The sequence below is a fragment of the Pinus tabuliformis genome, chromosome 6, assembly GCF_031772625.1.
Source record: "Pinus tabuliformis cultivar Carrire ecotype Pingquan chromosome 6, CPIR1, whole genome shotgun sequence".
NCBI lineage: Eukaryota > Viridiplantae > Streptophyta > Pinopsida > Pinales > Pinaceae > Pinus > Pinus tabuliformis.
This window is the reverse complement of record NC_142292.1, coordinates 1,041,490,630-1,041,503,145: the sequence shown is the minus strand read 5'-3', so window position 1 is coordinate 1,041,503,145 and position 12,516 is coordinate 1,041,490,630. Positions and strand designations below refer to the sequence as shown.

The 12,516-nt window shown below is 38.1% G+C and overlaps 1 protein-coding gene across 1 annotated transcript; it reads left to right on the top strand.

The window, feature by feature from the left end:
- Positions 1–741: 741 nt before the first annotated feature.
- Positions 742–1,527, top strand: LOC149262547 (uncharacterized). Its single transcript, XM_089380404.1, has one exon. The coding sequence runs from the start codon at positions 742–744 to the stop codon at positions 1,525–1,527; it is 786 nt and encodes a 261-aa protein (XP_089236530.1).
- The last annotated feature ends 10,989 nt before the right edge of the window (positions 1,528–12,516 follow it).

Genomic DNA, 12,516 nt, shown 5'->3' with positions numbered 1-12,516 from the left:
ATCCCAATCTTCAACCCCGTCTCTTATTCGAGTGCCAACAGGAAGGAGGATAGATTTATTAGCTTCCGCATCTGCTTCCTTGTTATTTTGTGGAAGAACGTGAGAAAATTTCACCTCAAGAAAGGAGCCTATGAGCTTCCTTATTCTGGTAACCACTCTTGCTAGCTGGAAATCATGGGGGAACGTGTTATCCACGAGGATTCTAATCAAGGATTGGGAGTCACCAAGAATAATGGCTTTCTCAATACCAAGATGCTGTAAATGCTTAAGGCCCTGCAACAAGGCCATAACCTCTGCTTGCATGTTGGTACTATGACCCAAGCCCCAAGCATACCTATTCACTATGCTGCCATCCGCATTCTTGATGACACCTCCAGCCCCAGCAATCCCCAGATTTCCTTTGGCAGCCTCGTCAAAAAACAAGGAGATAGCATGCTTTTGGAGCCACATGTGGAATTCGCCCTCAGCAAGCCTAATCTGCCAGTCTTTCCAAGTGCTATACTGTCTCTCACCATCATAATACTAGAGACTAAGCACACTCCCCCACGCCAGGTCTTGAGGACTTGGATTTTTATTCTCCAGCTTCCCAAACTTCTCACCAAGAGTCTCAAAGTCTCAGAGATTATTGAGACTTGTTGGCATTCCAGAGTGAGCCAAGCCCTCCCGAGGCTCCACAAGTAGAGATAGCTTGCGCTCCGCTTTTATTCCAATTTACTTGCTTGGAGGAAAGCTGTATCCTCCATGGAGGTGCTGGGTTCAACTCAGGGACCACACATATCCCCTCGTCCACCTTCTGCCTCTGAAGCATTCAGCTCTTTGCTTGCATCCTTGCCTAAGAAGAAGAAAGTTGAAGCTGCAAAGTTTGTGAAGAAACTGGATGACATCCCTGAGATTTCTCTTCCGCCAGAAGGGCCGATCCAAGTCGCTCTGTCTCTAGCAGATCGTGCCCTCGTCGGCCAGTTCATAGGGCTTTGGCCTTCCCCTAAATCCACAGAGATTTGGGTCGCCAAGAACTGGGCACCCTTGATAAAAAACAGAGTAACCTCATACTTTCTTGGGAGAGGCTACTTTCTGTTCGAGTTCACTGCAAAAGAGGACAAGGATCTGATTTTCCAAAATGTACCTTACTTCATGGGCCCTCAGGGATTGTATATGAATAAATGGACACCAGACTTCGATCTAGCAGTGGATGTTCCCACAGCGGTCCCGGTGTGGGTGAGACTCCCTAACCTCCCAGTGCATTGTTGGAATTGGGATTCGCTGAAGCACATAGGCAACACCCTAGGTAAATTTATAGATCGGGCTAATAATAAAGACCAGTACGATTGCGCCAGAATCTGCGTGGAGGTAGATCTAGAGCTGGGGCTTCCAAAATCCATCAAAATCATCGTAGGTTCCTGGACTCATGTGCAAAAACTTGACTATGAGCAGTTGCCCTTCAAATTCCGGAAATGCCACGTCTACGACCATTTTCCCAGAGGCTGTCCGTCCAACGGGGTGGAAGAAAAAGGGAAAGAAGAAGGCTAGAACCAGGTCAAGCGCACCAAGACCTCTCACAAGAAGACTGCAACTGCAAATGTTAAAGCCCCTCAGACGGGCCCTACTCAGCAATCAACCATGGAAGGTCAAGGGAACAAATTCGAGATCCTAAGATCTGAAACAGTGACCTCCCAAGAGGTTGAGATCCCAAAGGAAATTTCTCCCGCCAAAGCTTCCCCCTCCGTCTCGATCAAAGGTGGAAGTGCCACAGAGAGATCCAAAGGAAAGCTCTCAGAAGAGGAGGAAGTCCAAGAATCTGAGGAATCAGAAGAAGAAGGAGAAATAGGAGATTCTCAATCCTCTCTCAGAAGATCCACAAGAGGACGTAAGTCTGCCAGGGAAAAAAGAGAGCTAAAAGCTAAGATTATTAGAAGCTTAAATGGATCCCTTTTCTTTCTATTAACTTGATACTTCTTTCCTTGTATACTTCAAGTGCAATCTTTAAAGAGATCCTCTTGTGTGTTTCTGCTATTAAGAAAACATTTGTTTGCAATCATATTTTATCTCGAGTAAGATATCTGCTTTGTATCACTGTCCAGTTATTCCACAAAGTTTAAGACCCTAAATCTACAATCTTAGGCTGTTAGTGTAACAACTTTGCACGAGAAGATCCCTGTAAATATAGCAACGACACTATGAATCTTAAATATATTAAATGCAGCGCTATGAATCTTAAAAACATCAAAAGATAATGCTGATGTAATGTTCCTGGCAGTGTCACTTACCTCCTCACTAAGGTGTTATCAAAATTGTAAGATTATTTCAGATATCTGTCCACACTAACTCTATATATATATATATGTATTTAGCTATATAAATAGCAATCACGGGACATATTAATAATTTTTAAAGATACAAAAATAAGGTCATTTCGGCTCAAATGACCTATTGACAGTGATTACAACTTTGAAAGATGCTCCATTGTAGTGAATATGACACTACATAGTGATATTACAATTGTGAGAATTAGAGAAATAAATTACAAAGGATTGATTCAACATCCAACTGTCACTATATAGTGATATTACAATTGTGAGAATCAGAGAAATAAACTACTAAGGATTGATTCAACATCCAATTATAGGTATCCTTACCCCTAACCTAGGGCAATGACACCCTTAACTTAGGGAAATGACATAATAAGGATGACAAGGGCAATGACACCCTTAACTTAAGGAAATGACATAACAAGGATGTCATGACTCAAAAGTTGATCCTTTGGAAAAAAACAATCCCTATGACCATTTGAGCAAAATCCAACCATTCAACATTAATGATTTTGTTGTTGTTCTAGTTAAATCCAACCATTCAACATTAATGATTTTGTTTTAGCCTCCTTGCTAGAACCATGGGAAGACGTGCCAAGCCTTGCAATAGAAAAATCATTGCAGACTTCCTTTTCTAGAACAAGGTGAACATTTCAATAGAGCAAGACCGCATCAAGTGGGCATTGTTGTGACAAGCACCATTACCTTGCCAACATGGTAAGTAAAATGAGTGTCCCTGGTTGCTCTTAATTGGATCAAAGGTAAATATATCAATTCTCCTTGCGAACCTCTTCCTTGGAAATGAAAAACTTAAAGAACACTTGTTGTCATCTCCCATTGCAAACTCCTCACGAGTGCAACATTAGAATGGCTAGAGAAGTCATGAGTCCAAGCCAAGGTTTGTAGTAATTGTGGTGTGTATCTTCATATTTTCTTCTGAAGTTGTTTTTCTTGCCATGAATACATAACTTTATTTCTCTCTTCTTAGGTTGCCCATGAAGTATTTTGTTAGTGTAGTAGTGCATATGTAAGTTTTTACACAACATAGCATCTCTACATTTAAGAATAACAATGTAAACTTTGAAATGGGCACTGGAAACTCAAAATGAGAACTCTAACAAAAAAAACTTGAAAAATGACTGGAAAATGAAAAGTGTTAATGCTGGAATACTTTTTTTTTTTAAATATTTACAAGGGTAAATTTTTAACAAGTTTTAAAAATGACCGCAAAAACCATTTTTTTGGTGAAAAAAACACTTTGAAAACGTAAAGTGTTGATGTTCAAATAAATTTTCAACATTTTCAAATAATGGCGGAAAAGATTTTATCAAAAAACCTTAAAATTTCAAATAGTAATGAAACAACAATCTACAAATAAAAACAATAAAAAAAACACAGAAGTTAATATATATATATATTATAAAAAAGCATAAAATAAAAACACAAATCATTTATATTAAAAGACAAAAAATTAAACAGAAAAATGTAAAAAAAAAACCAAAATTAACCTAAGAAGACAAAAAAAATCCAACATAGAAATGTTAAAAAAAACAAAATTAATTTAAAAAATAAAAATAAAAAATAAAAAATAAAAAATATAAAGAAATAAGTAGTAAAAAAATATATATTTTCAAAAAACACTATTAAAGAAAAAAAAGTGAGAAAAAAATAAAATAATAAAACTAAGACCATTAAGAAAAACAGAAAAAACATTAAAATAAAAAAATAAATAATGCCTTAAAAAACACAATAATATATATATGTTTAACTTAAAAAACATAAAAAAAATTCAAAATAAAAAATAAAAACCAATAAACAACTAAAAAACATTTAAAAAAACAATTATTAAAAATATTTGAAGAATCGGGTGAGCCCGCTTCGGGGAGCCATTCTTTTTTATCGGGTGAGCCTGCTTGGGGAAGCCATTTCTTTTTAAATTTATTCCATTGTTTTTTAATTTTTTTAACCGTGTTTATATTTTTTAAAATTTTATATTTAATTATTATTATTATTATAATATATGTTTTTTATTTTTAATTATATATATATATATATATATATATATATATATATATATATATATATATTTTAATTTTTTTAACCGTGTTTATATTTTTTAAAATTTTATATTTAATTATTATTATTATTATTATATATGTTTTTTTATTTTTAATTATATATATATATATATATATATAGTTTTTTCTTTTTTTTTAACTGTGTTTATATTTTTTAAAATTTTATATTTAATTATTATTATTATTATTAATGTTATATATATATATATATATTTTGTTTTTTCGAAAGTTATTGAAAAAAGTCAGTAAATACCCCTGGTATGAAAGTCATTAGTTCTCCAATGGATTTAGAAAATTAGCAGTTTTTGGATCCTTGTTCTCTTTTCCTAACTGTTCCCCCTGCCATGCTCCTTTTGTTGTTCTTCCCCCTCGATTTGTGGATTGTGGGTATTTCCTTTTTTATGGTCTCTTTGATTTTTATTTTTGTTCCCCTGTTCTCTTTCCATTCCTCTCAATTAATATTGAAAACTTTATTGTTTGCTTAAGAAATTAAAATCCTTTTATAAAAACTTTCTTTTCCTAATTCTTGATGAAGGATTTTTATGATGAACTAACCTACTTTGAAACAAACATCTTTCTCCCCATTGGTTTAGTTAATTTTTTATCCTTGATATCTTATTCAACTACCTTAATAAGTTATCCTTTAAAGAATTATTCTTATTATATTTTAGATAAGGCTTAAATTTATATTTATTTTAATAGCTTCATTAATAAGATCGATTAATAAATTTAACAACAATTAGTGGTTATGGTAATAAATATAACAATATTAACTTACAATTAGATTTTTATTTTTATTTTTATTAACCCCTTTGATTAAATATAAATTAAAAACTAACTTATAATTAATTAACTAAATATTTAATTATATATATCTATATATCTATATCTATATATATATATATATATATGTATATGTATGTATGTATATATATATATATATATATTTGGGTAGGTAAGCGATTTGAACCAGTGACCTATCCTGAGGAGTGCCTTAACAGTGCACCCATTCACCCACCGTCAACCCAAAGCCCTGTGGGCTATAATATTAAATATTTAATTATATAACTCTTATGTACATTTAATGTAAACCCTTTTGATTCATATTGATTGAATATGTTACCTTATTTAGTTAGGTATTAAACTAACTTACTATTAGTTTACTAATTATTTAATTATGCAACTTTAATTATATAACTTATTTATATATTTAATATTAATACTTTTGGTTCATACATTGCCTAGTTTATATTTGGTATTAAACTAACTTTCAATTAACTAACTAAATATTTATTTATATTACTTAAATATAGATCATTTCTGTAACTAATTAATTCCTATTGATTAATTTTTATTTAAATTTAGTTATGTTCTCCTGTCCCCGTCCCCTGGTCTAGGCCGATTAGCCGTTTCCCAGTGAAATATAGAGGTTAGCCAGTCTAGCTGACAAGTTCAATATAGCTGTTGCCTGGTCAAATATAGACGTTGGGTGTTTTGCTCTGTCTACTTAACATGCAGCCTGGATTTGATTCTTCAACTTGTCTTGATGATGAACCACACTCGTTGGTTCAAAACGCGTCGAACCACACTCGTTGGATCTGATTCTTCAACTTGTCTTGACGATGAACCACACTCGTTGGTTTGAAACACATCGAACCACACTTGTTGGTTCGAAACGCGTCGACAAATGCATTCTAATGTGATTTATGCTGAAAATTCTTCTCAAAAAACTTGATATGTATCACAAAAGCTTAAATTCAACAAATTTTTTTCTTGTTTTATTGTTTTTTAATTTATTTTTTTCAATGTTTTTATTTATTATTATTATTATTTTTAACAAAAACGGTTATACTTTGTATTAAAAGATAGTCAAAACCAGCTGGCAGATTACATTCAGATAGCCCAAGAATCGGCTGTCCTCAACAGATAAATAAACTATTACCATAGTCCTAATGTTCTGGGTCTTCTTAACACCGTCAGACGAGTCGATTTCTAGAATTTTCCCAAGATTTCTAGAACATGATAAACAGAATTAAGGGATTGGATCCCAATCTTCAACCCCGTCTCTTATCCGAGTGCCAACAGGAAGGAGGATAGATTTATTAGCTTCCGCATCCGCTTCCTTGTTATTCTGTCGAAGAACGTGAAAAAAGTTCACCTGAAGAAAGGAGCCTACGAGCTTTCTTATTCTGGTAACCACTCTTGCTAGCTGGAAATCATGAGGGAACGTGTTATCCACGAGGATTCTAATCAAGGATTGGGAGTCACCAAGAATAATGGCTTTCTCAATACCAAGATCCTGTAAATGCTTAAGGCCCTGCAACAAGGCCATAGCCTCTGCTTGCATGTTGGTACTATGACCCAAGCCCCAGGCATACCTATTCACTATGCTGCCATCCGCATTCTTGATGACACCTCCAGCCCCAGCAATCCCCGGATTTCCTTTGGCAGCCCCGTCAAAAAACAAGGAGGAGCTAGCATGCTTTTGGAGCCACATGTGGAATTCGCCCTCAGCAAGCCTAATCTGCCAGTCTTTCCAAGTGCTATACTGTCTCTCACCATCAGAATACTAGAGACCAAGCACACTCCCCCACGCCAGGTCTTGAGGACTTAGATTTTTATTCTCCAGCTTCCCAAACTTCTCACCAAGAGTCTCCTTGAGCAGGCCGTTGGCTTTCTCTTGAAAAATTTTGTGATTGCGCTCTAACCAGATGTGCCAGAAGATGAATTTCGGATAGGCTAGCCAAGCTGCCTTGAACCATTTGTTCTTGGGGAACTTCCTGGGATAGAGGTGAGCCCAATTGGCAAAGAAGCCAGTAATAGTGTTGGGTAGAGTAACTGTAGATCCCCATGGGGAAATCGCCTCTTCCCAAATACTTTTGGCGAACCTGCATTCAATCAATAAGTGAGAGGCATTTTCCTCGTTTTCCAAGCAAAGGGCGCATCTGGAAGGGCCCAGGAAGCCTTTCTTCTTAAGTCTGTCATCTGTTAGAATGCTGTTGTGACACAATAACCAGTTGAAGAAATCGATTTTCGGCACACACTTTTGCCTCCAAAGACCTCTCCAAGTCGCAGGCAGCAAGGAACATGGGGAATTTTTTTGAGTTGTGCATAGCCTTGCGCAATTGTGTAAGAACCAGTCTGAGAGCCCCAACCTCTCTTATCTTGTTTCCTAGTATTAATCGGGCCCATTCCTCTCAGCTTTGTCAACAGGAAGGACCACGCCTGATCAAGAGCAATCGAAATTTGTGGTTTCTTCCAGCCTGCCCACGCATTGTCCTTCCAACTAGAAATATCCCACAAAGTTTTAATATCATTATTCAACGTCCAGCTTCGGAGCTCAGCGAGCTCTTGGACAACACCTAAAGGTTCTTCGTTCATAATTTTGTCATTCCAGATATTGATGAGCTTGCCATTGCCTGGAATCCAAAAGGAATGCTTTTGTATCAGTGGTAAGGCCTACATGCAAAGCCTGTGAATTTGAGATCCTTTAATGGTGGGAGTAGGATCATCCAAGCTCCGTAACCTATGGTCCCTGAAATATTTCTTCCATAGCGCCTTTTGAGCCCAGCCAGGCTTCGGGGCTATTTGTCTCCACAGAATCTTAGCCCCCATAGCAATATTATGTATCCGCAGGTCCTTGAAGTTCAAACCTCCTTCTAGCAGAGGTTTAGTAACTTTGTCCCAACTGACTAGGGGGATCTTCCTGTCATTCTGCTTGCCACCCTTCCAGAAAAACCTATGAATCCACTCCTCCATCTTCTTGAGAATGCTGATGGGTGCCAACATGACCGAGAATTGGAAAATAGGCAGGCTGGTCAGAACAAATTTAATAAGCACTGTCTTCCCAGCAAGATTTAGCCACGAGAAACCCCAAGACTGGATTTTATTCTTGAATTTCTCAACCATCGGGAGCCAATCTTTGCTAGAGAGACTCCTTTGGAAGATAGGAAGGCCCAAATAGATGAATGAATTCCAATTAGCAGAACCAGCGAAGCCCAGACATCTGGATATTGAGGAGAGATCGCTGTTGGAGATATTCCAGCCATAGAAGTGACATTTCCCCTCGTTTAATTTACTGCCCGAAGTCCAACAGAAGTCGTCCAATACTTTCCTGAACCTGGAGGCAGCGTGAACAGAGGCAGCACCCAGCAGAAGAGAGTCATCGACAAACAATGCATGATTAATATCCTTGACACCTCTAGCAATCCTAAGTCCCATAATCTCTTGATCCACCTGACATTTTTCTAAATAAAAGCTTAGAACTGAAGCTTGCAAAACAAAAAGAAGAGGGGAAAGAGGGTAGCCCTGGCGCAACCCTCTAGAGGCTTTAAAAAACTCTGTTGCTCTTCCATTCACCAGAGGGGCAATCCAGGGCTCAGAAATGCAGGCCCGGATCCATCTAATAACCTCCTGACCAAACCTGAACTTATGCATCACATCAAAGAGGAAATTGTGACAAACACGATCAAACGCGTTAGCTAGATCCAACTTGACCACCATACCTTTTTCTTTCTGCTACAAACTAGAATGAATGGCCTCTTGCACGAGGATTATATTGTCCACGATCTGCCTACCCTGAATGAACTCCCCTTGATTTTCAGGTAGAATAGAGGGCAAGAGGATCTTCAATCTGTTGGCAATCACCTTTGTTATGATATTGTAACCAATGTTGCATATCGAAATCAGATGAAACTTGTTAAAAGTGCTAACACCCTTCTCCTTTGGGATGAGGGCGAGGAAGGCAGAATTTGTGCTGCCTCCAATTTTATGGCAGTTTTGAGATTTTAAAACCATTCTATGTAGGTCTTTTTTCACTATTTTCTAGCAGACTCGGATGAATCTGGCTGTAAAGCCATCCGGACTAGGAGCTTTGTCCGGCTCCATTTCATACAATGCAGCCTTTATTTCCTGTCTGGTAACTTTAGCTTCCAACTGGTGATTCATACTTAAAGAGATCTTGGAGGGGATAACATCCAAGAACCTTGAGCCCTGACTCATAACCTCGACTTCACTGTAGAGTTTCTCAAAATGGGAGAAGGCAGCCCCTTTGATGCTTGTGAAGTCCTTGTGGGTAACGAGGTCTTCCTTTATTTCAGTTATAGAGTTAAAGGACCTTCTAGCTTGGGTTTGCTTGTGGAAGAATGAGGTATTCCTGTCTCCCGCTTTCAACCACAGACTACGAGATTTCTGTCTCCAATATTCTTCCTCTTGCAAGCAAGCTTTATGGAAGCTTTGCTGCAAATTTCCTTCTTTGGCTATAGTTTCCTTCGAGGGGGGCTCCTCTTCCATCTGCAGTTGGTGCTTCTCGAGGGAGGCATGGGCCATCTTCCTTTCATCAGCCGGATTGGGAAGAGATTTAGCCCATCTCTTCAGGACAGCCTTTACTCTTCTTAATTTTTCCTCCCACACAAAAAAGGGAGACCCTGTGACAGGCTGATTCCAACTTTCTTTAACCTTATCCATAAAGTTTGAATGCTTAATCCATAAAGGATTGAATCGAAAAGGGATGGGCCCAAGGTTTCTGTGCGCTGAGAGCTCCAACCTTATGGGTTTATGATCCGAAATACTGCATGGCAGAATGAGCATCCTAGCTTCTAAACCAAGGAGAAGATAGGAACTTTGAACAAGGAATCTATCTAATCTCGCAGCAATATGGCCAGGACCAATTCTTTTATTTGACCAAGTATACTTACCTTTCAAGGGCTTGATGTCGAGAAGATCCCAATCTTGCATGATGTCCTCCACCCATTCCCTCGCTGGATCCCTTACTGAGTTGCCTCCTCGCTTCTCGGAAGGGCTTAAAGTTATATTTAGATCACCTGCAATGATAATATTTCCCAGAATTTCTTCCTCAGCCATGAGTTTGATTGAGTCCCAACACTGCTTCTTCTCCCCTGCATTTACCGGCACATAAACATTGAAAAGGCTAAAGGTCTCCCTTGTTTCTCGGCTTATGAATTGCATAAGCTGCTAGTGAGTGTTTTGTTTTCCATTGACCAATTCTAGCTTGGCTTCATTCCAGAGAGCTCCCAGCCCTCCCGATGCTCCTCGGGCTGAGACAGCTTGCCCTCCACTTTTCCTCCAAAGATTCCTCCTTACACGGAGGAATATCTTCTCCTCCAATTTGGTCTCCTGGATCAGTAGGATATGTGGGTCTCTATCTTAATCAAGCTTCTCATAGCTGCTTCTTTTTGCTTACTTCCCAACCCCCTGCAATTCCAAGAGACAATATTCATTATTTACCTTTTTGAGACTATGTGGCCCCTTTGAGGCCCTGTCCCTAACTTCTTGTAATCTTTGGTATTTTTGCTAGAAGCTTCTCCAACGTTGGTTGACTGCCTTGGAGCTTGTCTTTATATGTTTCTTGCTCTCTTTTTTCCCGGTCAGTTTTACTTCCTCTTGTCAATCTGCGGGACAATGTTTGAGAGCCGCCTATTTCTCCTTCCTCCTTAGATTCTTCCGAATCTTGTTCTTCCTCTTCCATCTCTGTAGCCTTTCCCTTAGGGCTTACTGCTGCACTCTCGCCTTGCCTGGAATTTTCGAGGACCTCTTTCTCATTTGCCTCCTTCTGCTGTTGTCCTGTTTCTTGCACTTCAACTGAGGTTGAGAAAAGGGGCTCGAACGCATTCTCTTGTGCCTTTGGATGCTGTCCTTGGCTACTAGAAGGAGGCTGCTGCCCTTTTCCCTTTGTAGCTCCAGGAGGGTTTGAGGGCTTGGGGTTAGTCCTTGTTCTTTTGACCTGCTTCCAACCTTCTTCCTTACCTTGCACCGCCTCTTCATTTTTGGTACAGTTCTTGGCGAAATGTCCGTATTCCTGACACTTGCGGCACTTGAATGGGAGCTGCTCGTAGTCAAGTTTTTGCACATGAGTCCAACTCCCTACATTTATCTTTATGGCCTCCAACAGCCCCACTTCTAGATCCACTTCGACACAGATCCTAGCGCAGTCATATTGGTCCTTAGTACCTGCACGATCTATGAATTTTCCCAGTGCGTTGCCTATATGTTTAAGGGAATCCCAGTTCCAGCAGTGCACAGGAAGGTTCAGAAGCCTTACCCACACTGGAACTGCCGACGGAATGTCTTCAGCTGGATCAAAGTCGGGAGTCCATCTATTCAAATAGAGACCTTGAGGGCCCATAAAATATGGCCCATTCCTGAAGATTAGATCCTTGTCTTCTTTTGAAATAAACTCGAACAGAAAATAGCCTCGCCCTAGAAAGTACGAGGTGACACTTTGCTTGATTAATGGCCTCCAGTTCCTGCAGATCCAGGCTTCCATGGCTTTGGGAGAAGGCCAAAGGCCAGTGAACTGTCCTACCAGGGCCCTCTCCGCCAGTGACAAAGCTACCTTAATCGGTCCCTCCGGAGGAAGGGAAACCACCAGAATGTTTTCCAGTTTTTTGACAAACTTAGAAGCATTCGATTTTTTCTTGACTGGCATCGAAGCCAGAAGGGTCTTGAACGCAGCATCTTCAGCAGAAGGGGAGGACGGTTGGGAGATGGGAGGAGCCTGGGACGAGCCCAGCTCATCCATGGTGGAGGAGGCGCAACCTTAACGCGGCCAATGGCAACCCGTGAGCGCACGCAGAAGGTTGCAGAGCTCGATTCTACAACGAACACAAAAGAAAAAAGGAAAAAAAGAAAAAAAAAGAAGTTTTTAATTATTATTCTTATTATAATTATTTTTAAATTTTTTATAGGTACAATTTTTATGTTTTTTTAAATTCTATGTTTTAATTATTATTTTTTTTTGTTTTTGTTTTTTTTTTTAAATTCTATGTTTTAATTATTATTTTACTTTTTGCTTGAACTATATCTGAATCTTTTTTTTGGAATTTTCATTTTTCAAATTCATCAAATTTTTTTAATATAAAATTCATAAAATCTGTTATTTTTTCCTTTTTCTTTTTACTCAAAATTTCCATAATTTTTTATTTATTTAATGTGTTTTTTTAGCGAAAATGTACAAAAATACATTTTTTTCATTATATCTATATGCAAAAATGTGTATTTTCTGTAGAGTTTCTTAAATTATTATTTTTTAGTGACAATTATTTTATGTGTATTGAAATATTAATTAATGATATATAAATATAAAAAAATCTTAACCTTAAAATATTAATTTT